The 21,403-nt window shown below is 49.1% G+C and overlaps 1 protein-coding gene across 2 annotated transcripts in view; it reads right to left on the bottom strand.

The window, feature by feature from the left end:
• LOC116952585 (FERM, ARHGEF and pleckstrin domain-containing protein 1-like) overlaps positions 1-21,403 on the bottom strand; it is a 101,854-nt gene that overhangs the window by 60,910 nt on the left and 19,541 nt on the right. For both annotated transcript variants that reach the window (XM_032972071.2, XM_032972070.2), the window contains exon 2: positions 20,732-20,957. In XM_032972071.2, coding sequence (XP_032827962.2) covers positions 20,732-20,905 — 174 coding nt within the window. In that variant the 5' untranslated portion in view covers positions 20,906-20,957. The remainder of the gene's footprint in view (positions 1-20,731; positions 20,958-21,403) is intronic.

The raw sequence follows: 21,403 nt of genomic DNA, 5'->3' as shown, positions 1-21,403 counted from the left end.
TTGTCCCTCGCGCCCCCCCCCCCCCCCCCCCCCCCGAGGCAATGGCGGGCAATTCCACGTTCTCACGGCGGGCGTGATTCTACCTTCCGGACAACAGCCGTTGACTTTCCCACAAAGTGGTGCTCATTTTATGGACCCCCCCCCCCCCCCCAGAGAGGATGGATCAGCTGCAGGATGAACAAAGTACTTGAGAGAGTGAATGTGAATTCATGTCCTATGTAATTCATGTACGTGTACAGCTCTTTGTAAAACCACTGCTGGATAAATCACTGCGTAAAGCGGTCACAGCACTGGGCGTTTGTAAATGAACAACAACAGTAGCGATAATGGGCAGTTCTTTGTTAATCTGCCGATTGATGGGAGTTATTTCACCATAGTTCGCTGCGCCAATCAGTGCAGCTTGAAGGCAGGGAGCGTAAACGTGGGGGAATGGCAAGCGGGGCCATAGAAGTACAGTGAACTCATTTAGACTGCGCCGAGCTGCCCACAACGCAGCCACGCAGCAGCCTGCGACGCGTCTCGCGGGCAGCGGCCGTGCATGCGACCCGACCTTGCTTAGCCTCCGAGGTCAGACGCAACGTTACGACCAATAAACAATATCCAATCAATAGTCGTTACATCAAACACGCCCCATCTCCCGGGGGACGGAGTAGTCGCGCGCGGATAAACGTGGCCTACGGCCGCGTTTACTTCGGACGATCGATCCATGCCTGTGTGGGGGAGTTCCACCGGCCGGTTCCGCGTCAGACCGGGGGTTGCGTTTTGATGGGCAGGACGCTTTTCTGTTGAACGGCCATGTGCAGCTGCCTCGCTAGGTGGGCGCGTGTCAGTAATCCGCCAATCGGAGGCGTGACGTCGTTCGGCAAGGGCTGACATCCACTTCCTAGCAGCTACCACGGCAGAGCGTTCTGCCCCCCGGCGAACGCGCCCGCAGTCAACACGTTTTAGGCAACTGTAAGGTTAAAATAAAAAAAAACTATAAAGGCACAGCCCTGCAATTGCTTGCTCACACCACTGCTGGTGGAAGCACCTCCAGTCGAGGGAGCTCCTCCATACTCACCATACGCGTTTGGAAGAGGTGGGAATACCCACAATTTACCCCACCACACTCGAAGCCATCCGCTTCTCCTCTGACTATGACCGACAACATCCCTCTCTCTCCAAAGGAAGCACGCCCCCCCCCCCCCTCCGTAGTTACGCGGCCGTGAAACAAGGCTGTGTATTTCAGACGACGGCATTCACCAAATTCGCGTCACAGCGGTCAAACTCGTTCACGTTCGGACGGCGAATCCAGTCAATTGCAGAAAGCCGATTTGGGGGATTGGGGGGGGGGGAGTGGTTACATGCAACGGAGAAACGATATTGTTTCAGGTTCAAAGAAGCATCCTCAACGAGGGAGCGTTCAACCGGCTCTGAGTCTGCGTGCCATCCGTGCCATTTGTTTACGTTCTTTTGAGAATTTTGTTATAAAGCCCCCCAAGAGACTCGTTCAGTCAAACAATGGCACCATCCGCCCGACGAGATGACGGGACACGAGCCAGCATTTGGCACGTGCCCTTGAAATTAACCAGACGTGGCCTCTACGACAGAGCAAAGATAGCCCACTGCCCGATAGCCCCCCCCCTCCCCGTCTGTGCAAACATACCAAAATACACCTCCACACCCCCGCCCCCATCACGGCACATCGCTTGGCTTACGAGTCTTGCTCCAGACCAAGCGCTGGGAGCAGAAAAAAAAACGAAACAACGGGACCTGGAATACTGTGATGCCCCCGTGTCGTGCCGCCGATACCGCGAGAAAGACGGCCGAGAATTGCTTTTTGCTCCAATTGGAGATGTTCGCATTTAATCGCAGCCGCACCAAAGGTCCTAATGCGGCACTCTCACACGAGGACGTGCCAACAACCGCTAACACATTGCATTACCGTACGACCCCAGCAGGCCCTCCTTTACCGTGACTACCCCTAAGCACAGGCACAAATTACCATATGGTAATAGCGATATGGTAATAACGGTATGGGAATAACGATGATCGGCTCTGTCGGGGGTTGCACGTTTATGTGGTCTATTGAGGCTCACGCAAGGCCACGTGGCAGATTGAACCTGATGCCAAGGATTGTGATTTTTTTTGTTGTTGTTGCTTATTTCTTCAACGGTCTTCCAACGAGTAACAATTTTGGCGAAGTCAACGGCAAGGGTTGTCCAACGGAGAGACTCGCCCCTGCCATAGAAATGTGCAATTTCCACCGCTGGCTCAGGGCTATAAATTGGAGAAGACCCACCGCATCAATACCGTACTGCTTTGAGCGAGAATTCACTTGCACTTACGCTTGTGTCGGCACTGTGCTTAATAAGCCAATCAATTATGGCCATGGAACACTGTTCCGTTATGGAGCAATTTGCATGTTTTTGCCAAATTTAAACCGAAATAAACACGATCTCACAAGTGAATCAGGCTCTTAATGTAACCTATTTGGCAGCACGCCCTGAAAAAATAAATATACGGCTCGCTAAAACGGCACTTAACAAAGCTTGTTTTGTCTAATAAAAAAAAACGGTAACTGCCACAGTAACAATACCGGAATGTGGGTTGCAGGGAAACAAGAAATATATTTCACAATAATCTGCCAAGCGTTTTTAGATGTCTACAATGGTGTCGTCCTTCCCCCCGCCCGTCCGATTAGCACGGTTGGCTACGTACGGCGCGAAAGAAGTTCGAACGTACGTGCACACAACCCGATAAATACATGTGAGCAAGCATGCTGCCGCTGTGTAGCGCCACCCTGCACTTGCAACCCACTTCGATTCGACCACCTGGCCATGGGCAGCTGAAAATATGGCACAACTTTCTTAATCCGCCCAACGCTACAAACGGATACAACAGCATTTAAAGTCGATCGGCATGCGGTCGAGGAAAGTGCGGTTACTTCCACCTCTTCTTCCAAGACGAGTGGTCTAGCGTGGAAGAGTAGACCAAACACCCTCTTTCCCTAGAGGGGCCCTCTAGAGCTCCCTCTAGTTGAGGTCCTTCCGCTAGCGGTGGTGCGCGTGAGCAATCGCACACGAGCAAGACAAGCGGGTTGCTGAAACTCAAAACGTCCCTCGGACCATTGCTGGCTTAGCATCCCTAACTTCTGGTTAGCATCGCGGGCCGCCCGGCTCCCCCCACCCCCCCCGCTGGGAGCCGGAATAATCTTGGCAAAAGCCGGTCCCGTGTTTCCGTGGCAACGAGTCGGCATGGCCTGTGAATCACTTGACGAGAGCGTTCTTCAAACCGTCGGGAAAAATAAAGTCTCCTGGAGGAAACGGCATCTGGAGTGGCCACATCAGAACAAAAAAACCACAAACGGAACGTTCCCCCCCCCCCCGCCCCTGCGGGCTGTGGTTTTATTTTTTGTGACCCAGTTTAAGTTATAAGTGTTTGACCAAAAGCACATGTTGCTATCTATACTCACGGCTTGCTTTGAGCTCGTTGCAAGATAAAACTGCAGGAGGCGTAGGGGGCTCGCCCGCTTCAATGAAGCCTGGTGATTTTCGGTTTCGGTTGAAGAAATAACAAATTTTTTGTTGTTGTTACACTGTTGTAAACATAGCGGGGCCTCTAGTGGCTGGAGGGGTTGTATGTACGTACGTAGAACTTCTTTGGCACTGTACGTAGCCAAGCGTGCTAATCAGAGGTGCGGGCGAAGAACAACAAACTAAACACAAGACAGCAGTTCTAAAGAAATGAATTTTCAATTTGAAATGAGTTTGGGGTTACATGAACCGATTACATACTGAATGTAAAAAAGGCAAAGATTGTTAAACTCACTCTTCGATAGATGCGTCGCAAACGTAAGAACCGATATTGAGTTGACGAATGTGCTTTTTGAAGGAAAGTCCAGCATCTCACGCTTGCCAAACTCCTTCTAAATCGGAAACTAAACAGACACTCAACTTTCTGTCAATAAAACCAGTAGGCCGAAGGTTGCACGATTCAGTGCTCGCAAACTAGGGTCGCCACCTCTGAGGAACAAAGTATCAGGACACATGGGAAGACGAAGAAGAAGAATATCTCACAATACCAAAAAAGGGGAGAACGTCAAGTAAATGGACCGTCCCGAGATATCAATTATCATCATTATTTCTACGCAACTGACAAAAACTGGGACTTATTAATGCTCCAGGAAGAGTTACACATTTCCCAGGACTGCAGCTGGCTCGACGAGAGGGCGAGATCCTGGACAAAAAAAAAGAAACAAGACAGAGCCCTATTCGAAACTGCACATTGCACCTCGGCTATCGGAGGGCCGCCGTATTTTTAGACGCGTTTCCAGGCTCCAGAATAGCGGTGGCTGTTTGTGGGACACAGGGCCGCGATTGTGCCGCCCCCCCCTCTCTCGCTCACCCGCTCTCCAGCCGCAAACCTCTGCGTAGCGTTATTCAAGTACCACCAGCAACCCCCTCCCCTAAAGCCGGGGCCGCCGTGCTTGGGGATTGTGAGCGGGAGTTAGGCGTGGAATGGGAGGGAGGGGGTCGGTGATGGGAAGGGAAGAGGGAGGCGAATTCCAATCCATTACGGCAGGCGCCACCGAGACAAACAGCCCATTGAGGGGCGGCGGAGACGGTTAGACAGAAAGTCCATCTGAGACCGGCGCTCGGTCGGAGCGTTGCAAGTTTGGCGGCAGGGACCACGTCACGTTCGGCAGCGAGAGACGTACGCGGAATAAACGAGAGAAAGCAAAGCTAATGAGATGGCAAGTCTCAAATGAGATGGCAAGTCTCAAATGAGAGGGCCCACGGTCCTCTACGGGACACGTGCATCTCCGTGGCAAACTGAAACGTGCCGCCATCCTCGACTCGCTTAACCCTTTGGTTACCCCCCCCCCCACACTCGTGCCGCAACACATTTCGAGAATGCTGCAGCGAGAGAATATTATTCTCCACGAAAACCGGCGGTTTGCACTCGTGCGTTGTGATTACATGTATTTATAGATGTGTTCGACTGGGTGTGATATTTACCGTATAATCGTATTAGTTATATATTTTAAAACGTTTGTACACGTTGTCACAACGTGTCTCCTGCGTGTTAATTAACACCTTGGACACCCTTCCAAATGAGAAGTTCCATCCCGGAGAGATCATATCCAGGTGAAATATGTAATTAACGATTTTTGTGTGTTTTTTTTAAGACACTCGTTCGGGCGTGAGGTTTATGCACATGGCACGAATGACACGTCCATGTCAGCCGAGGGAACCTCACACACACACACCAACAGAAAATAATAATTTGCGTCGCTGTGTAGAACATCAGCGACAAAATCAATAAAGCCGACAGATGCATCTGTCCGTCCATACAGAAAATAAAAGCATTTTTTTAAACACTTCCCACAAACCACCAGACCTTCTGGGAGTGAATATGTTCGGTGGCGTTGGTTCAACTCTGGACCAGGTTCTTCACAAGGTGTTTCGTGAGCATATTCTGGCTTACTTCCACCATTGCTGAACTGCCAGATGTTGGCTAGCACGGCGAGGCGGGGTTTAAACAGGCCCTATGACTGTGACACGGCCTTCATCGACTGACAAAAGGCTTTTGGGATTTGTATCCGATACGGTAATACAGGCGACGCCCCTCGGTATGCGACATTTTTGCGTTGACGCGATTGAGGACTCTTTTTCGATTTACGAAATCAAATCTCCACGTCTGCGAAATGACGGTCTCCCGGCACATCCATCCTCGGCAGCGTCACGGCGTCCCTGCAGCGCAACGTCTCGACATCACCTGTCCAGTCATTGCAACGTACCGACAGATCTTTTTGGCAACTCCACCGAAAAATGTTAACTATTTTTGTTTTCGATTCATTATTATCGGAAAGTTTGGATATCTACGTTTGTGATCATTCTTTTCGTATTGTAAAAAGTGATATAGGTTAGAACGACTGTCCGAAAATGTAATCGATGGGAAAAGGGATGCGTTCATGAACGCATCCCTTTCGTAAATCGAGGGACACCTGTGTACATATATATTATTTATTAATTAAAGCAGTTAAGGGGGGTTGGACCTAAGCCCAGCGTTAACGCGAAGGCTAATCCCCATCGTGCTACCCACCGGGTCACATGCTCACGATGAAACATCGTTCCTTTAAACAGGCGGACATAATTAGGAGTCCTTTTGCCATCTGGCACGCCAGCTCTCGCAAACATCGGACCATGCAATCGGCCGTGAACAGCGCTGGCAACATCTTTGCTGCTTGCTTTTCTTTTCTGGGTCGCTTTCGTTCCAACTCAAGCTTTTGTACAGTATTTGTAGGGCAGGATGGCGAGGGAAATAAAATCCACGAATATATTTTGCAAAAGATGCTCTCCTTGGAATGTCTAACCAACTCCTTGTCTCTCCTTAACTCTTCACCGAGTAGGGCTACTATCATTCTGAACGTTCAGAAGCGTAAGTGGGCCTGCGCAGCGAACGGCTAGGAGGGACGATTGACCCACGGTCGAGACTAACGGCGGAGTGGCAGCCCAGGGGAGGGAACACACCTTCCAAGAGGTATGTCCATCGCCGAGATGGAGCGATAAAAATCAGCTCGTGTGTAGATGCTTCATGCATTGTTGCATCGCGTGCCTGTGAGAGATGGCGGTGGCTTGTGGAGACCTCATCGATATTTAGGAGTGCCCACATCAGCTCATATGATGATGATGATGCAGTAATGGGGCCCCGTGGTAGCGAGATGTTAACCACCTCGTCTGCTGTGCAGGAGGTCGTGGTTTCAATCCAGACCCCGACGCCTGAATATTTGAAGTTTGCACGTTCTCTTCGTGGGTCGCCTCGATTTTTCTTCGGGTCCTGCGGGTTTTTTTCCTCCACATTTAGAATCACGGTGCGTTTAGATTATTTCGTTCCCGCTAGAAATTTCCGCATGACGATAAGCCACTTCGTTGAGCTACCATCTGTGGCCAGGTCACTTCTAAAAAGAGAGCTCAGGGGTCCTTACCGGGTAAAATGAAAAGTTTCGTTTAGCACTAACGACGGCGACTGCGAATTCACATTTGGAGTCTCTACTCTCGAGATCGCACAACTTTGTGAGGACGTTGTCGTCCCCTCAATCTCTTCATCTGGCCCACAGCTCTCGCGAGGTTCGACAGCGAGCGACAGACGGGCGGGGATGGGCGTGGAGCACGGACGCACTGGGGGGGGGGGGGGGTGGGGAGTCAATGAGGACGATGCGTGTTACTTCTGCATGCGAACCCCGTTTAATAAACACGGATATTAAATGTGATTGCTTGGCAACGCTGGCGATCGCAGCCGAGCGGATGGATTCTAAAACCGGTCGCCTCGTTTCAGAGTCGCGTGGATTTTGTAATGATTTTCCATCGTCGTCATGATCATCATCGTCATACTTAAATTGGCGTAAAAAAAATGTATTATCATATTGGGGTTTTTTTTTTCTTTCCACCCGAGCGGTTGAGCGATGCTCTCAATCATAAATTTTAGTCACAAATACCCCAGAGGATACGGGCAGAGAGGTTTTTTGGAGAATTAATTTTGTGCAGATGCCCACTCACTAATGGGCCAGACAATCGGGCTCCGGGAGCTTCTGCAAAATTATTCATTCATCCTTTTGGGAGGCAAAAAATACCCCATCATGCGTAACTGTGCACGTATTACGTATTGTTATTTAAATGAGGCAAAAATACGACAACAAAGAAATTACAGTACCGCTCCCCCGACAGACACACAAAAGACACGTTCAATTATCATTTTATGTGTCACCGCTGGAGCGGGAGACTTTGGAATGCCACGTATACATTTCGACACTTAGTTCGAATGGGCAGTCGGGAAATTATGGCATTAATAAAAATAAAATGAGAGCACACAAATACGGGACGCATATTTTTGCGGCTGCGCCGTACACAGCTGTCCAGTATGTTTTTCTGAGTCGTCTCGCACGCTGTTCAGCGCAATGTCCCACATTCCGCCTCACCACGGGCTGGAGAGGCTTTTTGTTACGTATATTCTTGGTTCTTTCGGTAAAGTCACGTTGAAGGGAAACAACAAAATATATGTAAAACAATAAAATTCTCACGACGTTTCGACTGCAACACAAGCAGTCATCATCAGGTGTGAAAACCAACGGCAAGAACATTTGAAACCGCCACTTATTTCAAATGTTCTTGTCGTTGGTTTTCACACCTGATGATGACTGCTTGCGTTGCAGTCGAAACGTCGTGAGAATTTTATTGTTTATATTTTTATTATTTTATTGTTTCCCTTCAACGTGACTTTACCGAAAGAACCAAGAATATGAATCACTGCAGTCACGAAAGCTTTAAATAAAAACGTAGGCTTTTTGTTGTCAGCGAACCGATTGGAGAAGCTGCCAGGACATGGAGCAATCTCGTCGAGGGGCATAAAAAATCGCCACGCGAACTCCGGTCAGCCACGCAGCGACTTTTAGCGAGCCCATCGAACAAAGACGATCACCGCATCGCGTGCTTTCAGATGCACTTCTCCGGCCGTCTGGAACGCTCTTCCTTCCGATATTAGGAAGCTCCTGGAACTATGCACTTTTATAACCAAATTGAAAACGAATTTCTTTAGCACAATTTTTTTGTGTGTTTAGTTTGTTGTCCTTCCCCCACACCTCCGATTACCACAGTTGGCTACGTACTGAGCGACAGAAGTTCAACCTACATACGACCTGACAATGCATCAGAGCGCTGCTGGAACTTAACCGTTCTGTAAAGCCATCGCTACAATTCGGAATTGGAACCGCACATACTGGGGGGGGGGGGGGGGGCGGGGGGGTGAGAAGCAAACTGAAAGAATGAAAAAACACACACAAGCGTAATCGCACGAGCGAACCGAGAGCACACGCTGGTCCTGGCCCTTACAGACGGTGCATTGGCCGTGAGCATAAATCAAACTCAGGCGGTCGGGTTCGAAGCGCAGTGCGCTAACCACTGCACCACCTCGCACACACACACACACACTCCGTCTCTTTCACGCACTGCTCTTCGTTTTCTCTCTCTCTCTCTCTCATCCTCTTGTGATTTGTTACGAGACCTCGTGGCGTAGCTCGATCGGAGCATTTTTTTTTGTCCGTGCGAATAGTTGCGTTTCATTGGACTATTTCCAGAACAAAGTTTGTTCTGTCCTTTGGGGAAGGGGGCGGGAGGGAGTGGGGGGGGGGGTCCTGCAGTCCCGGCCTCCACGCTCGAATCCTGAAGGCGTTCTGTGTTGTTGTCCACCTCTCTCCACTCTCGGCACGGTGCCTGGGTGCTGCCAGCAGTCCGCGGAGGTTCTGCTCTCTCAAAGGGTGATCCCGCACGCGGCCAGCATCGACTTGCACCAGGGGGCGGGGAACCTTTCTTTCTGCCTTATAACATCATTCGCGCGGGCCATACAAAATTATCAACTTAAAGATTAGCCTGTCATTTTTGGTCAAACATTTAATTAACGCACCCCTAATGTGACGGCTGGAACTGCCAAGCGATTTCAGGGCCGGAAGTTCCCCACCCCTGACTTGCACATACGCATTCAATCTCTGGCGAGTTTAGACTGCACTCCACCGCAGGTAGGAGGAGAGGACACTCACCCCTGGAAACGATTGGGATTCTTGCTTGGAACTGCCGGCACAGCTTCAAATTACACACGTGGCCGCCCAACATCATCGTCTCCTCCTCCGCACTGGCATTGCCCAGATTGCCGCAGGACTCCCGCGCGCTTCAATGAACGAGTGGGGATGAATTTGCTCGACGACACTTCCAATGCGTACGTTATTCTTCGGGGGTGGGAGGGGGGGGGGCTCCTCCCTCCCTCCCTCCCACCACCCCCACCCCTCCCACCACAACAACAACAACAACTGCACAGCGAACGTTTGTCACAAGGCCACCCTTCCGGGAGGCATCGCACAATCCGTCGCTCGCAATCATTCACAAATGAACGCCAAGAGCCATCGGAACAGAGGAAGCTCTCTCATCGCTACTGAAAGCGCTCCACTGGTTGCATGCCATCACCAAGCGTGGCTTCAAATAAATGTCCTGCCCTTAGTAGGAGACTGCCAAACGCACTACTCATCGTCGCCGTCGTCATCAATCAGCCGTGTTCAATCCACTGCTGGATGAAGGCCCCCCTCCCAAAAGCCATCGCCGGTATCTCTCACGATGGCGAGCTACAACAATCCTCCCCGGGAGCCGATTTCATCGCTCCATCTCCTCCTAGGTGAACGTGCTCTCGGGAGCGTTCCATCCTTGGGCTGCAACCAATCGGTCATCGTTTCTAACCGTCGGACATTGCCCAAGCCCACTGTGAAAAAGAGCTTTACAGCTCATCGGATTCCTCAAGTATAAATAAATATTCTGATTCCGATGAACGTGCCTATGTTCATTCGTCCGCACATCAACTCTTCCCGCCTCTCAAAGTGAAGCCAATGCAATCCTACATTGCCGTACAACGAAAATAAATCATGAGGTGAAATAAGAGTGTAAGAAAACAGACCTTCGTGCGCCAATTAAAGCTGGGGCTTACAAATGTTGTAACTTGAGGTCCCAACACTGAAGCGCCTGGATTTACAGTGTCGCTACAGAGCCACAAGACAAAGCTCCCCTGTATAGCCTAAACAGACCGTAGGGGCAAGTGCTGTTAGCGAGCACCGATAAAGGCCGGCACAGCACACGAGGGGGTGGGTGGCCAACACCGCACCCGGCCGCCTTTGTCTCCCCAGCGGCGATGTTTTTACACATCGCACCAGGTACTCACTTGAGGCTGAGTCGACCTAGGGGAGGCCCAGGATCAGCAGAGAGGTGGCCATGAGCGGGAATCGAACTCGGGTCGCCGGGTTCGTCACGCACACATAGACAAACGCGCGCGCGCACACATCCGTCCGATCCCAGGCACACACCTCGGCAGCCTCCATTGGACCCTGAACTTGCGGCCTAATTATTGGTTTTCAGCAGTGGTTACATTATAAACTAGCCTTTTGCCCGTCCAAGGACGGGCGTATTGCAGTAAATCTGAAACTTGCAAGCGAAAAGCAGAGCGCGACGTGATATTCATTGCATCAATGCGTGTGGAATTTGTAAGGCCGCGGTGACACAGACTTACAGTGGTACCTCGTAATACGTCATTAATTCGTTCCAGAAGGTAGGGCCTTATACCGAAAATGACGCATACCAGACGGAGTTTTCCCATGAGAAATGAAGGGAAAGAAAATAATCCGTTCTCGGGCGTAAGAAATGATATTTTACACGGCATACATAAATCAAAATAAATGCATAAATAGATTAAAATAAATTGAAATAAAAATATAGCATAAGTTGAGGCTTAAAGGTCGTGATCTGAACGTGGCTTTTTCACTCCAGCGCTGTCCTACCAGACAGTCTCGCCCCTTCACCTGATGAAGGCCGCTTGTGTTGTGGCCGAAACGTCGTGAGAATATTATTGTGTTATTTTATTTTATCAATTTATTATTTTATTCTCATTCTACGTGACTTTACCGAAAGAACCAAAGAAGATGAATCCTTGCAGACACGAAAGCCTTAAATCGAAATATAGCATGGGTTGTGCACTGAACGAGATCTACAGGCAGACTGAGGAGCGGCGCTTTGTCTCAGTCGTGAACGGGGTCTACGCGGGTACGCGACGAGACTCATCCCGACCCAGACAAGTTCTAGCAAGCAAGACGTCGTGTCCCATAGACATTTTTCTTCTCGTCAAAACACGACGTGTACCAAATTGGACGTATTCCAAAGCGGGCGTATACCGAGGTACGACTGTATTTCATTTCAAGGGTCTAATCCCTTGTTCATCATCACGACGTCCTTTTTACTTCGATGTCTCAACAACAGCGTCACGGAGATCGCGTGATGACGTGAGAGTTGTCAGTTGACGCCGAGGAGTGACGTCACCCGCTCATTATTATTAATGAGAGTGGCTGTTCGATGTGGAGTGACGTCACTTGCTCATGATTATTAATGAGGGGGGGGGGATGGTCGATGTGGAGTGACGTCACGAGCGTTAAGGACATTCATTGGGGATTATAGTAGGTATACGTTTTATAATACCGTATATACGTTCTATAATACATACGTTCTATAATACATACGTTCTATAATATATACGTTCTATAATATATACGTTCTATAATATATACGTTCTATAATATATACGTTCTATAATATATACGTTCTATAATATATACGTGTAAAATTGTAAAGGGGGCACTTGGTAGCAAGATCGTTCGACCTCCCGGCGCCCCGACTAAACCCACCACCGCCTCTGTCCACCCAGCAGTCCAAATGGACTCGCAGCAGCTTGTCGATCGGCAGGGCTCGTGCGGTGGGGGTAAGGTGTGGGGGTAACTCTGCCGTTTCCAAGATTGTCAGGCCAGTGTGGAAGAGGAGGCCAAGTTACCCTCTGCAGGGCCTCTCCCAACGCGAGGTTTCTCTCATTTTCCTTGGCAACTTCATTTTATTCAAGCGATCCTTCGCACGTCAATCTTGATCTCTCTCGCACACATGCATCTACACTGAAAGTATAAAGTTATTATTTTATATATATACTCGATATGACATTTTAGTCAAAAACATTCCTGTGCTTTTTTTGAGGTTTGATTCGTCATGAATCTTTAAGCCATGTGTATTTTTATACACCACCAGTTTTTGCGCATGAGCAAGTCACAGCAAGGCCGCAACCTCTGACTTTGACTTTTTTTGTGTATCTTTAACACCGAGGAGAAAACCGCAGGCTGGAAAATAGTCTCCACATTTATCATGGCCCTCCAGCAGAAGCCGAGAATAGGCACGTCGTGTCTGAGCTGGGATCTGTTCATCCGATCGAGAGATTCTCTGATGAGCTTCCCATTGGCCATAACTTCAAAGTTTTTATTTCTGCCGAAGGCTAGTGTCGTCCTTGACTCCCGCGTGCGTACATGCGACGAACCGCCTCAATTCCCCGGCACAACAAGGACTGACCGTTACCACGTAACTCTAAGGGCACTCATCGTCATTCTTAATATCCATTATCTACTCACCGCTTGGTGAAGGCCTCCCCAAGGGCATCCGCTATCTCTCACGGTTCTCACGATGTAACAATCCGTCTAGTTCCCAGGTGAAGGTGGAAACAAATGACGAAAATATGCAGTGGACACCTACGGGGCTATCTGCCCATTGATCGTGACGATGGTGATGATGAGCTCCAAATGCACGAGCCGATTTCACCGCTCCGGTTCTCACGATGTAACAATCCATCTAGTTCCCAGGTGAAGGTGGAAACAAATGACGAAAATATGCAGTGGACACCTACGGGGCTATCTGCCCATTGATCGTGACGATGGTGATGATGAGCTACAAATGCACGAGCCGATTTCACCGCTCCGTCTCCGCGCCGGACGTTCACCGCGTGCATCCTTCCCCATTTTCGCGGCCTCGCCATCGTGAGTCACGGCCCACCGGGCCGGCCATCGTCCAGTCTCGTCTGACGACGCGTCCCTGGCCCGAGCCCAGCATGAACTTTTCCCGACGGTCAAGTTGTCGGTGTCTCGACCTTCGCGCTCATTCCCTAATCCGTGCCCCCTTCCCATCGTCGTGCCTCCGAGACGCGTGCGTCTGCCTGTGCGTGAGACCTTGACCCACACTTATTGAACGTGCTGATCTTAAAGGTGCATTGAAAAATTTGATACTCCGACCGATGCTTCTGTTGTTGTGGAGTAACTCACGCAGCCAGCTATGGCTCTAGGATTTGGTGTTACATGTTGTTTATGTCGTTTATTGTGAAAATTCGGTCACAGTCCCTGTGATCACTGTTACGTTGCAATTATTGCTTTGTTTTTTGGTGATTTTGGAAAAGTTTTTTGGTTTGGACATGTTTTTTTGTTATAGTACGGAGTTAGACTGATGGCCTTAATCTAAGTTGTCTTGTGGTTGTTGTTGTTGTTGTTTGACTTGCATCCCACTGGGATTTTTTTTCACACAGCGTTGGTGTACGGTGCTTTTTTCAGGAATATTTTGCTGTTTTTTTCATTAATTTTCTCTTTGCACTGTCACACATAGTCACTTTAAGATGTTTTTCTTGTTCGTGTTTTTGTGTTTGTTGTGGTTGCACCCGATTCAAGAGCCGAATGGCTCATAGGGCTATACCAAAATAAATAAACTGAAAAAAAACCTGAGAAAAGCAACTCCCTCTGGTGGCTTGGGCAGGGTCAATGCGGGGCGGAGGCGAGCGCGGTGAGAGTCGTGTGCAGACACCGCTCGGGGTCTGTCACGGCAGAGTCGCTCAACTCGCTCTTAGGGGATTTTTCTCTGGGTGTGGTCTTTATGGGGTTTTGTTTTTCGTGGTCACCAAAGCAGTGCAGCAAAGCTCACGCAACTGCCCGATGTTGTCATTGCTGCCGATACACTTTACGTGGAAGTACCGAGCCCAAAATCTTGTTTCGACAAAAAAATGTAATGTATCATGATTTACGGGCCTCTTTTGACAATCCACTGCTGGATGAAGGCCTCCTCATGCCGTGCCCGGCATGTGCATTAAACCACACTGGACCAGCGTGGTGAAGTACGGTCACAGGTGTTTCCACGTAATGGTGACAAGGTTCTGGGTTACCCACAGCTTCGATCCACTCAACAGGAACGATGGCAGGGTAGGCGTAGGTGCAAGTGTTGTCAGGAATCACTGGGTAAGAACAGGACCTTGACACGACCGTCGCTACGTAACGGCAGACGGGCTCGGACAATGACAAAACGGGGAAGATAAAAAAAAAATTCCCCACAAACCGCCTGGGATTTACGTGCGAGGTGGGACTGCGGCAATTATAAATGTCTGCGGTGGATTGCGAGCTTGCCTCGAGCTAATGGCGCGCGCAGGTCGCCCGGGATTGCCTCCCAATCCGCTGCACCGGACGACTGTGAAAGCGAGATGTGAGCGCAGCACGCGGCAAGGGTGACTGGGGGGGGGGGGGGGAGCACCGAGAGGTCGTCAAGAGGTCATCGCCGACAATTGCATTGATGCCAGTGCACCTAGCCATCGCTTCCATCCTTCTGCTAGATCCAGTACAGAACCCCACAAGGTCTGCTATGAGTGTCCCACCATCTGGCTTTGGGTCTTCCCCTGAGTCTCCGACCTCTGGGTGCCACTTTAATGCCAGTGTCGGGTGATCTGCCCTCCTCCATCCTGCACACCGCCCCCTCCCATAATAGCCTCCACCTCTTCCTGATTATATCTCACAACGCCTTCCTGCCAAGTTCTATCCTCAACCTACAAGCTGCTCCCCCATCATCAACCATGCACCCCCACCCATCAATTGAAAAATAATTATTTCTAGATGGAAAACTCACTCGGCACCTCCGATTAGCACGGTTGGCTAAATCATCATCATCGCCAATTGCTGTTGGGACAAGGTGATCACCCTATCCCTGCACACGCCTACAGTGAGGGAAAAAAGTATTTGATCCCCTGCTGATTTTGTACGTTTGCCCACTGACAAAGAAATTATCAGTCTATGATTTTAATGGTAGGTTTATTTGAACAGTGAGAGACAGAATAACAACAACAAAATCCAGAAAAACGCATGTCAAAAATGTTATAAATTGATTTGCATTTTAATGAGGGAAATAAGTATTTGACCCCTCTGCAAAACATGACTTAGTACTTGGTGGCAAAACCCTTGTTGGCAATCACAAAGGTCAGACGTTTCTTGTAGTTGGCCACCAGATTTGCACACATCTCAGGAGGGATTTTGTCCCACTCCTCTTTGCAGATCTTCTCCAAGTCATTAAGGTTTCGAGGTTGACGTTTGGCAACTCGAACCTTCAGCTCCCTCCATAGATTTTCTATGGGATTAAGGTCTGGAGACTAGCTAGGCCACTCCAGGACCTTAATGTGCTTCTTCTTGAGCCACTCCTTTGTTGCCTTGGCCGTGTGTTTTGGGTCATTGTCATGCTGGAATACCCATCCACGACCTATTTTCAATGCCCTGGCTGACGGAAGGAGGTTCTCACCCAAGATTTGACGGTACATGGCCCCATCCATCGTCTCTTTGATGTGGTGAAGTTGTCCTGTCCCCTTAGCAGAAAAACACCCCCAAAGCATAATGTTTCCACCTCCATGTTTGACGGTGGGGATGGTGTTTTTGGGGTCATAGGCAGCATTCCTCCTCCTCCTCCAAACACGGCGAGTTGAGTTGATGCCAAAGAGCTCCATTTTGGTCTCATCTGACCACAACACTTTCACCCAGTTGTCCTCTGAATCATTCAGATGTTCATTGGCAAACTTCAGACGGGCATGTATATGTGCTTTCTTGAGCAGGGGGACCTTGCGGGCGCTGCAGGATTTCAGTCCTTCACGGCGTAGTGTGTTATCAATTGTTTTCTTGGTGACTATGGTCCCAGCTGTCTTGAGATCATTGACAAGATCATCCCGTGTAGTTCTGGGCTGATTCCTCACCGTTCTCATGATCATTGCAACTCCACGAGGTGAGATCTTGCATGGAGCCCCAGGCCGAGGGAGATTGGCAGTTCTTTTGTGTTTCTTCCATTTGCGAATAATCACACCAACTTTTGTCACCTTCTCACCAAGCTGCTTGGGAATGGTCTTGTAGCCCATTCCAGCCTTGTGTAGGTCTACAATCTTGTCCCTGACATCCTTGGAGAGCTCTTTGGTCTTGACCATGGTGGAGAGTTTGGAATCTGATTGATTGATTGCTTCTGTGGACAGGTGTCTTTTAAACAGGTAACAAGCTGAGATTAGGAGCACTCCCTTTAAGAGTGTGCTCCTAATCTCAGCTCGTTACCTGTATAAAAGACACCTGGGAGCCAGAAATTTTTCTGATTGAGAGGGGGTCAAATACTTATTTCCCTCATTAAAATGCAAATCAATTTATAATATTTTTGACATGCGTTTTTCTGGATTTTGTTGTTGTTATTCTGTCTCTCACTGTTCAAATAATCCTACCATTAAAATTATAGACTCATCATTTCTTTGTCAGTGGGCAAACGTACAAAATCAGCAGGGGATCAAATACTTTTTTCCCTCACTATATCTCACGTGTAGGAGCAAGTGTTCGAGCCGCAGTAAGGCGCACGCACACACGCAAGTGAATGTGTGCATTGAAAAGAAGAAACCCACGTTGGGACACCGGTTATGTTTAGAATTGTTCGCATGCAAGTTAAAGTTAGAATTAGAATGTGTAAACACATTAAATCGGCTAAAGATATCTTTAGGTAACCCGAGAAGAGGACAAATGCTTCTACGATAACTGAACAGGCGGATAAATCCGTCTACACAACAGGCGGATAAATCCGTCTACACAACAGGCGGATAAGTCTGTCTATACAACAGGCGGATAAGTCTGTCTATACAACAGGCGGATAAATCCGGACGCTCGTACACGAGTACGTAATGATAATTTACGTTTGCAAAGTGGCGCATTTCATCCGTAGATCCCAATGCGCCGGCGTGTATGGAAAGTCAGCAAATAAACAGAACCTGCAGGGTAAGAGCGGCCAGAACTTCGGGGGTTAAAGGCCGCTTCAAGGAGGTGAGACAAGACTTGAATATATCTAACGAATCCGACTGTCTTGTCGGCGAAGACAAAGGGTTCCCGAAAGAGTTGGAGCTGCACATTGGCAAAAAGGCCGATCAGCGCAGGAGGCAGAGCCTTGAACTCGGAGCACTCAAGAGGAAGGCGATCCGTTGATCTCAGAGACCTCGTTGGTGTACGAAGATGGCTCTGTTCCTACGTATGAAGAACTCCTCCTAAGATCGCTCCACCAAATATCAATGAATGAGAACAAATTCTTGGTTCTTTCGGTAAAGTCACGTAGAAGGGAAACAATAAAATAATAAAAATCTAAAACAATATTATTTTATTGTTTCCCTGCTACGTGACTTTACCGAAAGAACCAAGAATATGAATCCCTGCAGTCACGAAAGCTTTAAATCAGAATGAGAACATGTTATTATTATTTGGCGATCCTGCTGCTGCGTTGGCGGTGGTGGACAAAGCCCAATGAACAAAACTCAAAGAGCACTCGTCAACAACGCCGTGGCCTTGAAAGGAAAAGTATAAAATAGGCGACGTCTTGGGCAACGGCCCTTCCTTCACAGCACATCCAGAATTAAAGAGAGCGAGGAGTCATCCGACAGCTCATGATATCAGAATGGGAATGTTTATTCGGACGGAGAGGAGGAATCTGATGAGCTATGAAGCTCTTATTCACAGACGTCCAAGTCGGGGCGGCACGGGGTCAGAAAATTACAACTAACGTGAGAAAAACCGACAGGCGTGCAAAGTCTAGGAAACGTAAGCAAGTCGTGACTAAAAATAAAATAAAAACGTTCAAGTACAGGAAACAAGCACAAATTGCAAAAGTACATCAACTCCTGCCAATTTATCAACACTAAACACATGCCTGGGAAAGGCGTCAAAGCAACACAACAAGTTGTCCCAGGCCACAACAACAACACGCGGTCCCTCAATACAATTGCATTATTTTTGATACGATGTTTACGTAAGGCCGGTCTAAATTACGAAAAATTACAACTTTGAACCGGTAATTTGGACTATTGTCCCTGGTGCTGCATATCCATTCTATCGTTTATAACAACCAGGTGGCTCATGACGAGTACCCCATTTAAAAACCATGCAATGAATAGGTGTGTGCCATTGGGGAGGGAGGGAGGGGGCGTGGGGAGGGGGTGCGGCAAGAACCTTTGAATCTGAGCTGCTTCCCACTGTATTCTAGAAACTGGTGAGTCAATGAAGTTGATGACAGGTGAGTGGCGAGTCAGGCGAGTTGCCGTCTGGTTAGGCTCGGGTAAGTTAATGACTCGCAGAGACGCCCTCATAGGCTCGGAAGAGACACGCCGACTTCCATCGAGACTCGCGGAGAATCATTGAGACCCACAGAGACTCCTGGACTTTCACAGAGACGTGGAGACAGATAACCTTAACAGTAATTCCCCGTTTAACGCGGTAGATGCGTTCCCGACGGGTGCCACGCTTAGCGAAAAACGCAGAAAGCGAAAACTCTTTCCCCATCAATGTCACTATAAAGTTTGGCGAGACACAATGTACTACGGACCCACAGTGAGATGGTGGGACACATAACTGTATCATACCGCGTACTATATCGTACCATTCAGCCGCGCGGTTCAGGAAAGTAGTTTGCCGTCGACCGCTCAGGAACCGTGTTATAACGGTGCGCGTTCCACATTATAACGGTGCGCGTTCTGTGTTATAACGTTGCGCGTTTCACATTGTGCGAAAAGTGATCCCTAATGGTACAACCGCACTACAGCGAAAAGGCGTTGTGCAAACGCACATTAAGCGAGGACTTGCCATGATATCATTTCGTTCTTGCGAGAAACGGGGGGAGAGAGCGTGGCGGGGTGAGAGTTGCATGGAGTTGTGTATGCGTGCGTGCGGAAGTATTTTCTTTGTTCGGTGGGTGCACTATCTATGTAGGTATGGAGGAGTTCTCCGTCAAACACCGACTGAGATTTTAAGAAAGAAATGTCACACGTTATACAGCTCATGGGGGTGGGAAGAGGTCAAACATGGGATTCGGTAAAAATAATTTTCAAAAGCTGAATTGATACTTAAACCAAAGTCCACAAACACAGAAACGACGTTTTACTGATCAGAAAAAAAATACTGGCGAGTGGTGTTAGGCAAGTTGGTGACGACTGGTGAGCGGTGAATGTCTGATGAGGGTCAGGTGAGTGTGCAGTGAGGGTCACGTCACCTCGACCATAGGACGGGCTGCTCCTGAGAACCAAAACAATGCACACTCCATCTCATCGTCGCTTTGTACACGCTTTCATTTAACTCACTCTGTCTGTTGTTGTCGTCGTTGTTGTTGTCGTTGTTGTTGTATCCTCAAAACTTGTAACTCAATTGTAACCCACTTCCCAATGTGGTATCGACTGCAAACTTGGTATGCTTATGTCATACTGATGACAATACTATATTCTATCGTTAAATTGTTTTTTTAAACAATCTTTTTTATATGTTATGTTTTGGCTTGGGTCTAATTGTCCACGCTCAACTGACATTGGCTGTAAATCACCACGGGCCTTTTACATTGTGGCAAGCTTCAGGACCACTTCCTGGAGTCGTGGACTTCTTCCATTACTAGTACGGTACATTTAATAAAATCGTGTTTTTAAATATTACTTATTTCGGTGATAACAGATTACGGAAAGGACAACAGTGGCACTGACCAGAGAACCAAGGTTGTCACCTCGTGCCGTGACGCGTCTGCCTACTGAAACAGCCGACTGTGTGTTGCGTGTTTTGTTCGTGCAGCGCATTGTCTGTGCGTTTCTCCCTTGTGATGGGGGACTTTGTAGGATGAACGTTGAGATTTATAAGGGGCACGGGGTAACCAATAAGGTCTGAATTGTTCTGTAATAATGTAGGGCACTGATAAGGTGTTGATAGCTATGAATACGAAATGATCACAATTGTCTTGGTTTTTTTTTAAAGCTTTACAAACCTCGACTAAAATTTGGCTTGTGGCAGAGCGCCAGCATGGCAGCCCCTCGCGCTATGCAATGAAACCCGGCGGCCCGGTATCGATTCCCGGACACGACCAGCAACAAAGCTACCCCGGGGCACTGATCGGTCTGGGCGAAATATTTTCAAACAACCCCCCCCCCCCCCACCCACCCCCACCGTTCGCATGCCCCATCCGGCGGTATCATCCAGCGGCGAGACCGTCGCTTTGGCACGCCGGGGGGGGGGACGATTACTCACCGGCACGTCGAAGATCTTCTCCGTGTCATCCAGGAGGTGCACGGTGATGGGCAGCAGATTCCCGTGGGTCTCCGCGGCCGACTCGTCCGACCGCGTGGCTCGGACCGGCGTGGGCTTCCCCCTGGCCGCTTCCGCCGGGTCCACGCGCCGGTACGTGCCCTCGATCTCCCCCATTGGCGCGGCCGTGGGGACGCGCCGACGAAGCGGGCGAGCTCTGGGTTAGATCCTGCGGCACGACGGGCAGAGGGGGAAGGGGCGGACGCGCACGATCAGGGCCCGACTTGTCTCGCGGGATTATTTCAGGTCCGTCTGTCGCGCGCAGTCGAACCTCGCGAGAGCTGTGGGCCAGATGAAGAGAATGAGGGGACGACAACGTCCTCACAAAGTTGTGCGAACTCGAGAGTAGAGACTCCAAATGTGAATTCGCAGTCGCCGTCGTTAGTGCTAAACGAAACTTTTTATTTTACCCTGTAAGGACCCCGGAGCTACGTAGCTCTTGTTTCAGAAGTGACCTGGCCACAGATGATAGCTCAACGAAGTGGCTTAGCATCATGCGGACATTTCTAGCAGTCAAATACTCTAAGCGCACCATGATTCTATTTGTGGAGGGAAAAATCGGAGGACCCGGAGAAAATTCCACACGATCACGGGCAGGGGCGGAGCCAGGATTTT

Source organism: Petromyzon marinus, chromosome 47 (assembly GCF_048934315.1).
Source record: "Petromyzon marinus isolate PM22_M1 ecotype Great Lakes invasive population chromosome 47, UKy_Petmar_22M1.pri1.0, whole genome shotgun sequence".
Taxonomy (NCBI): domain Eukaryota; kingdom Metazoa; phylum Chordata; class Hyperoartia; order Petromyzontiformes; family Petromyzontidae; genus Petromyzon; species Petromyzon marinus.
This window is presented reverse-complemented; position numbering and strand designations above follow the sequence as displayed.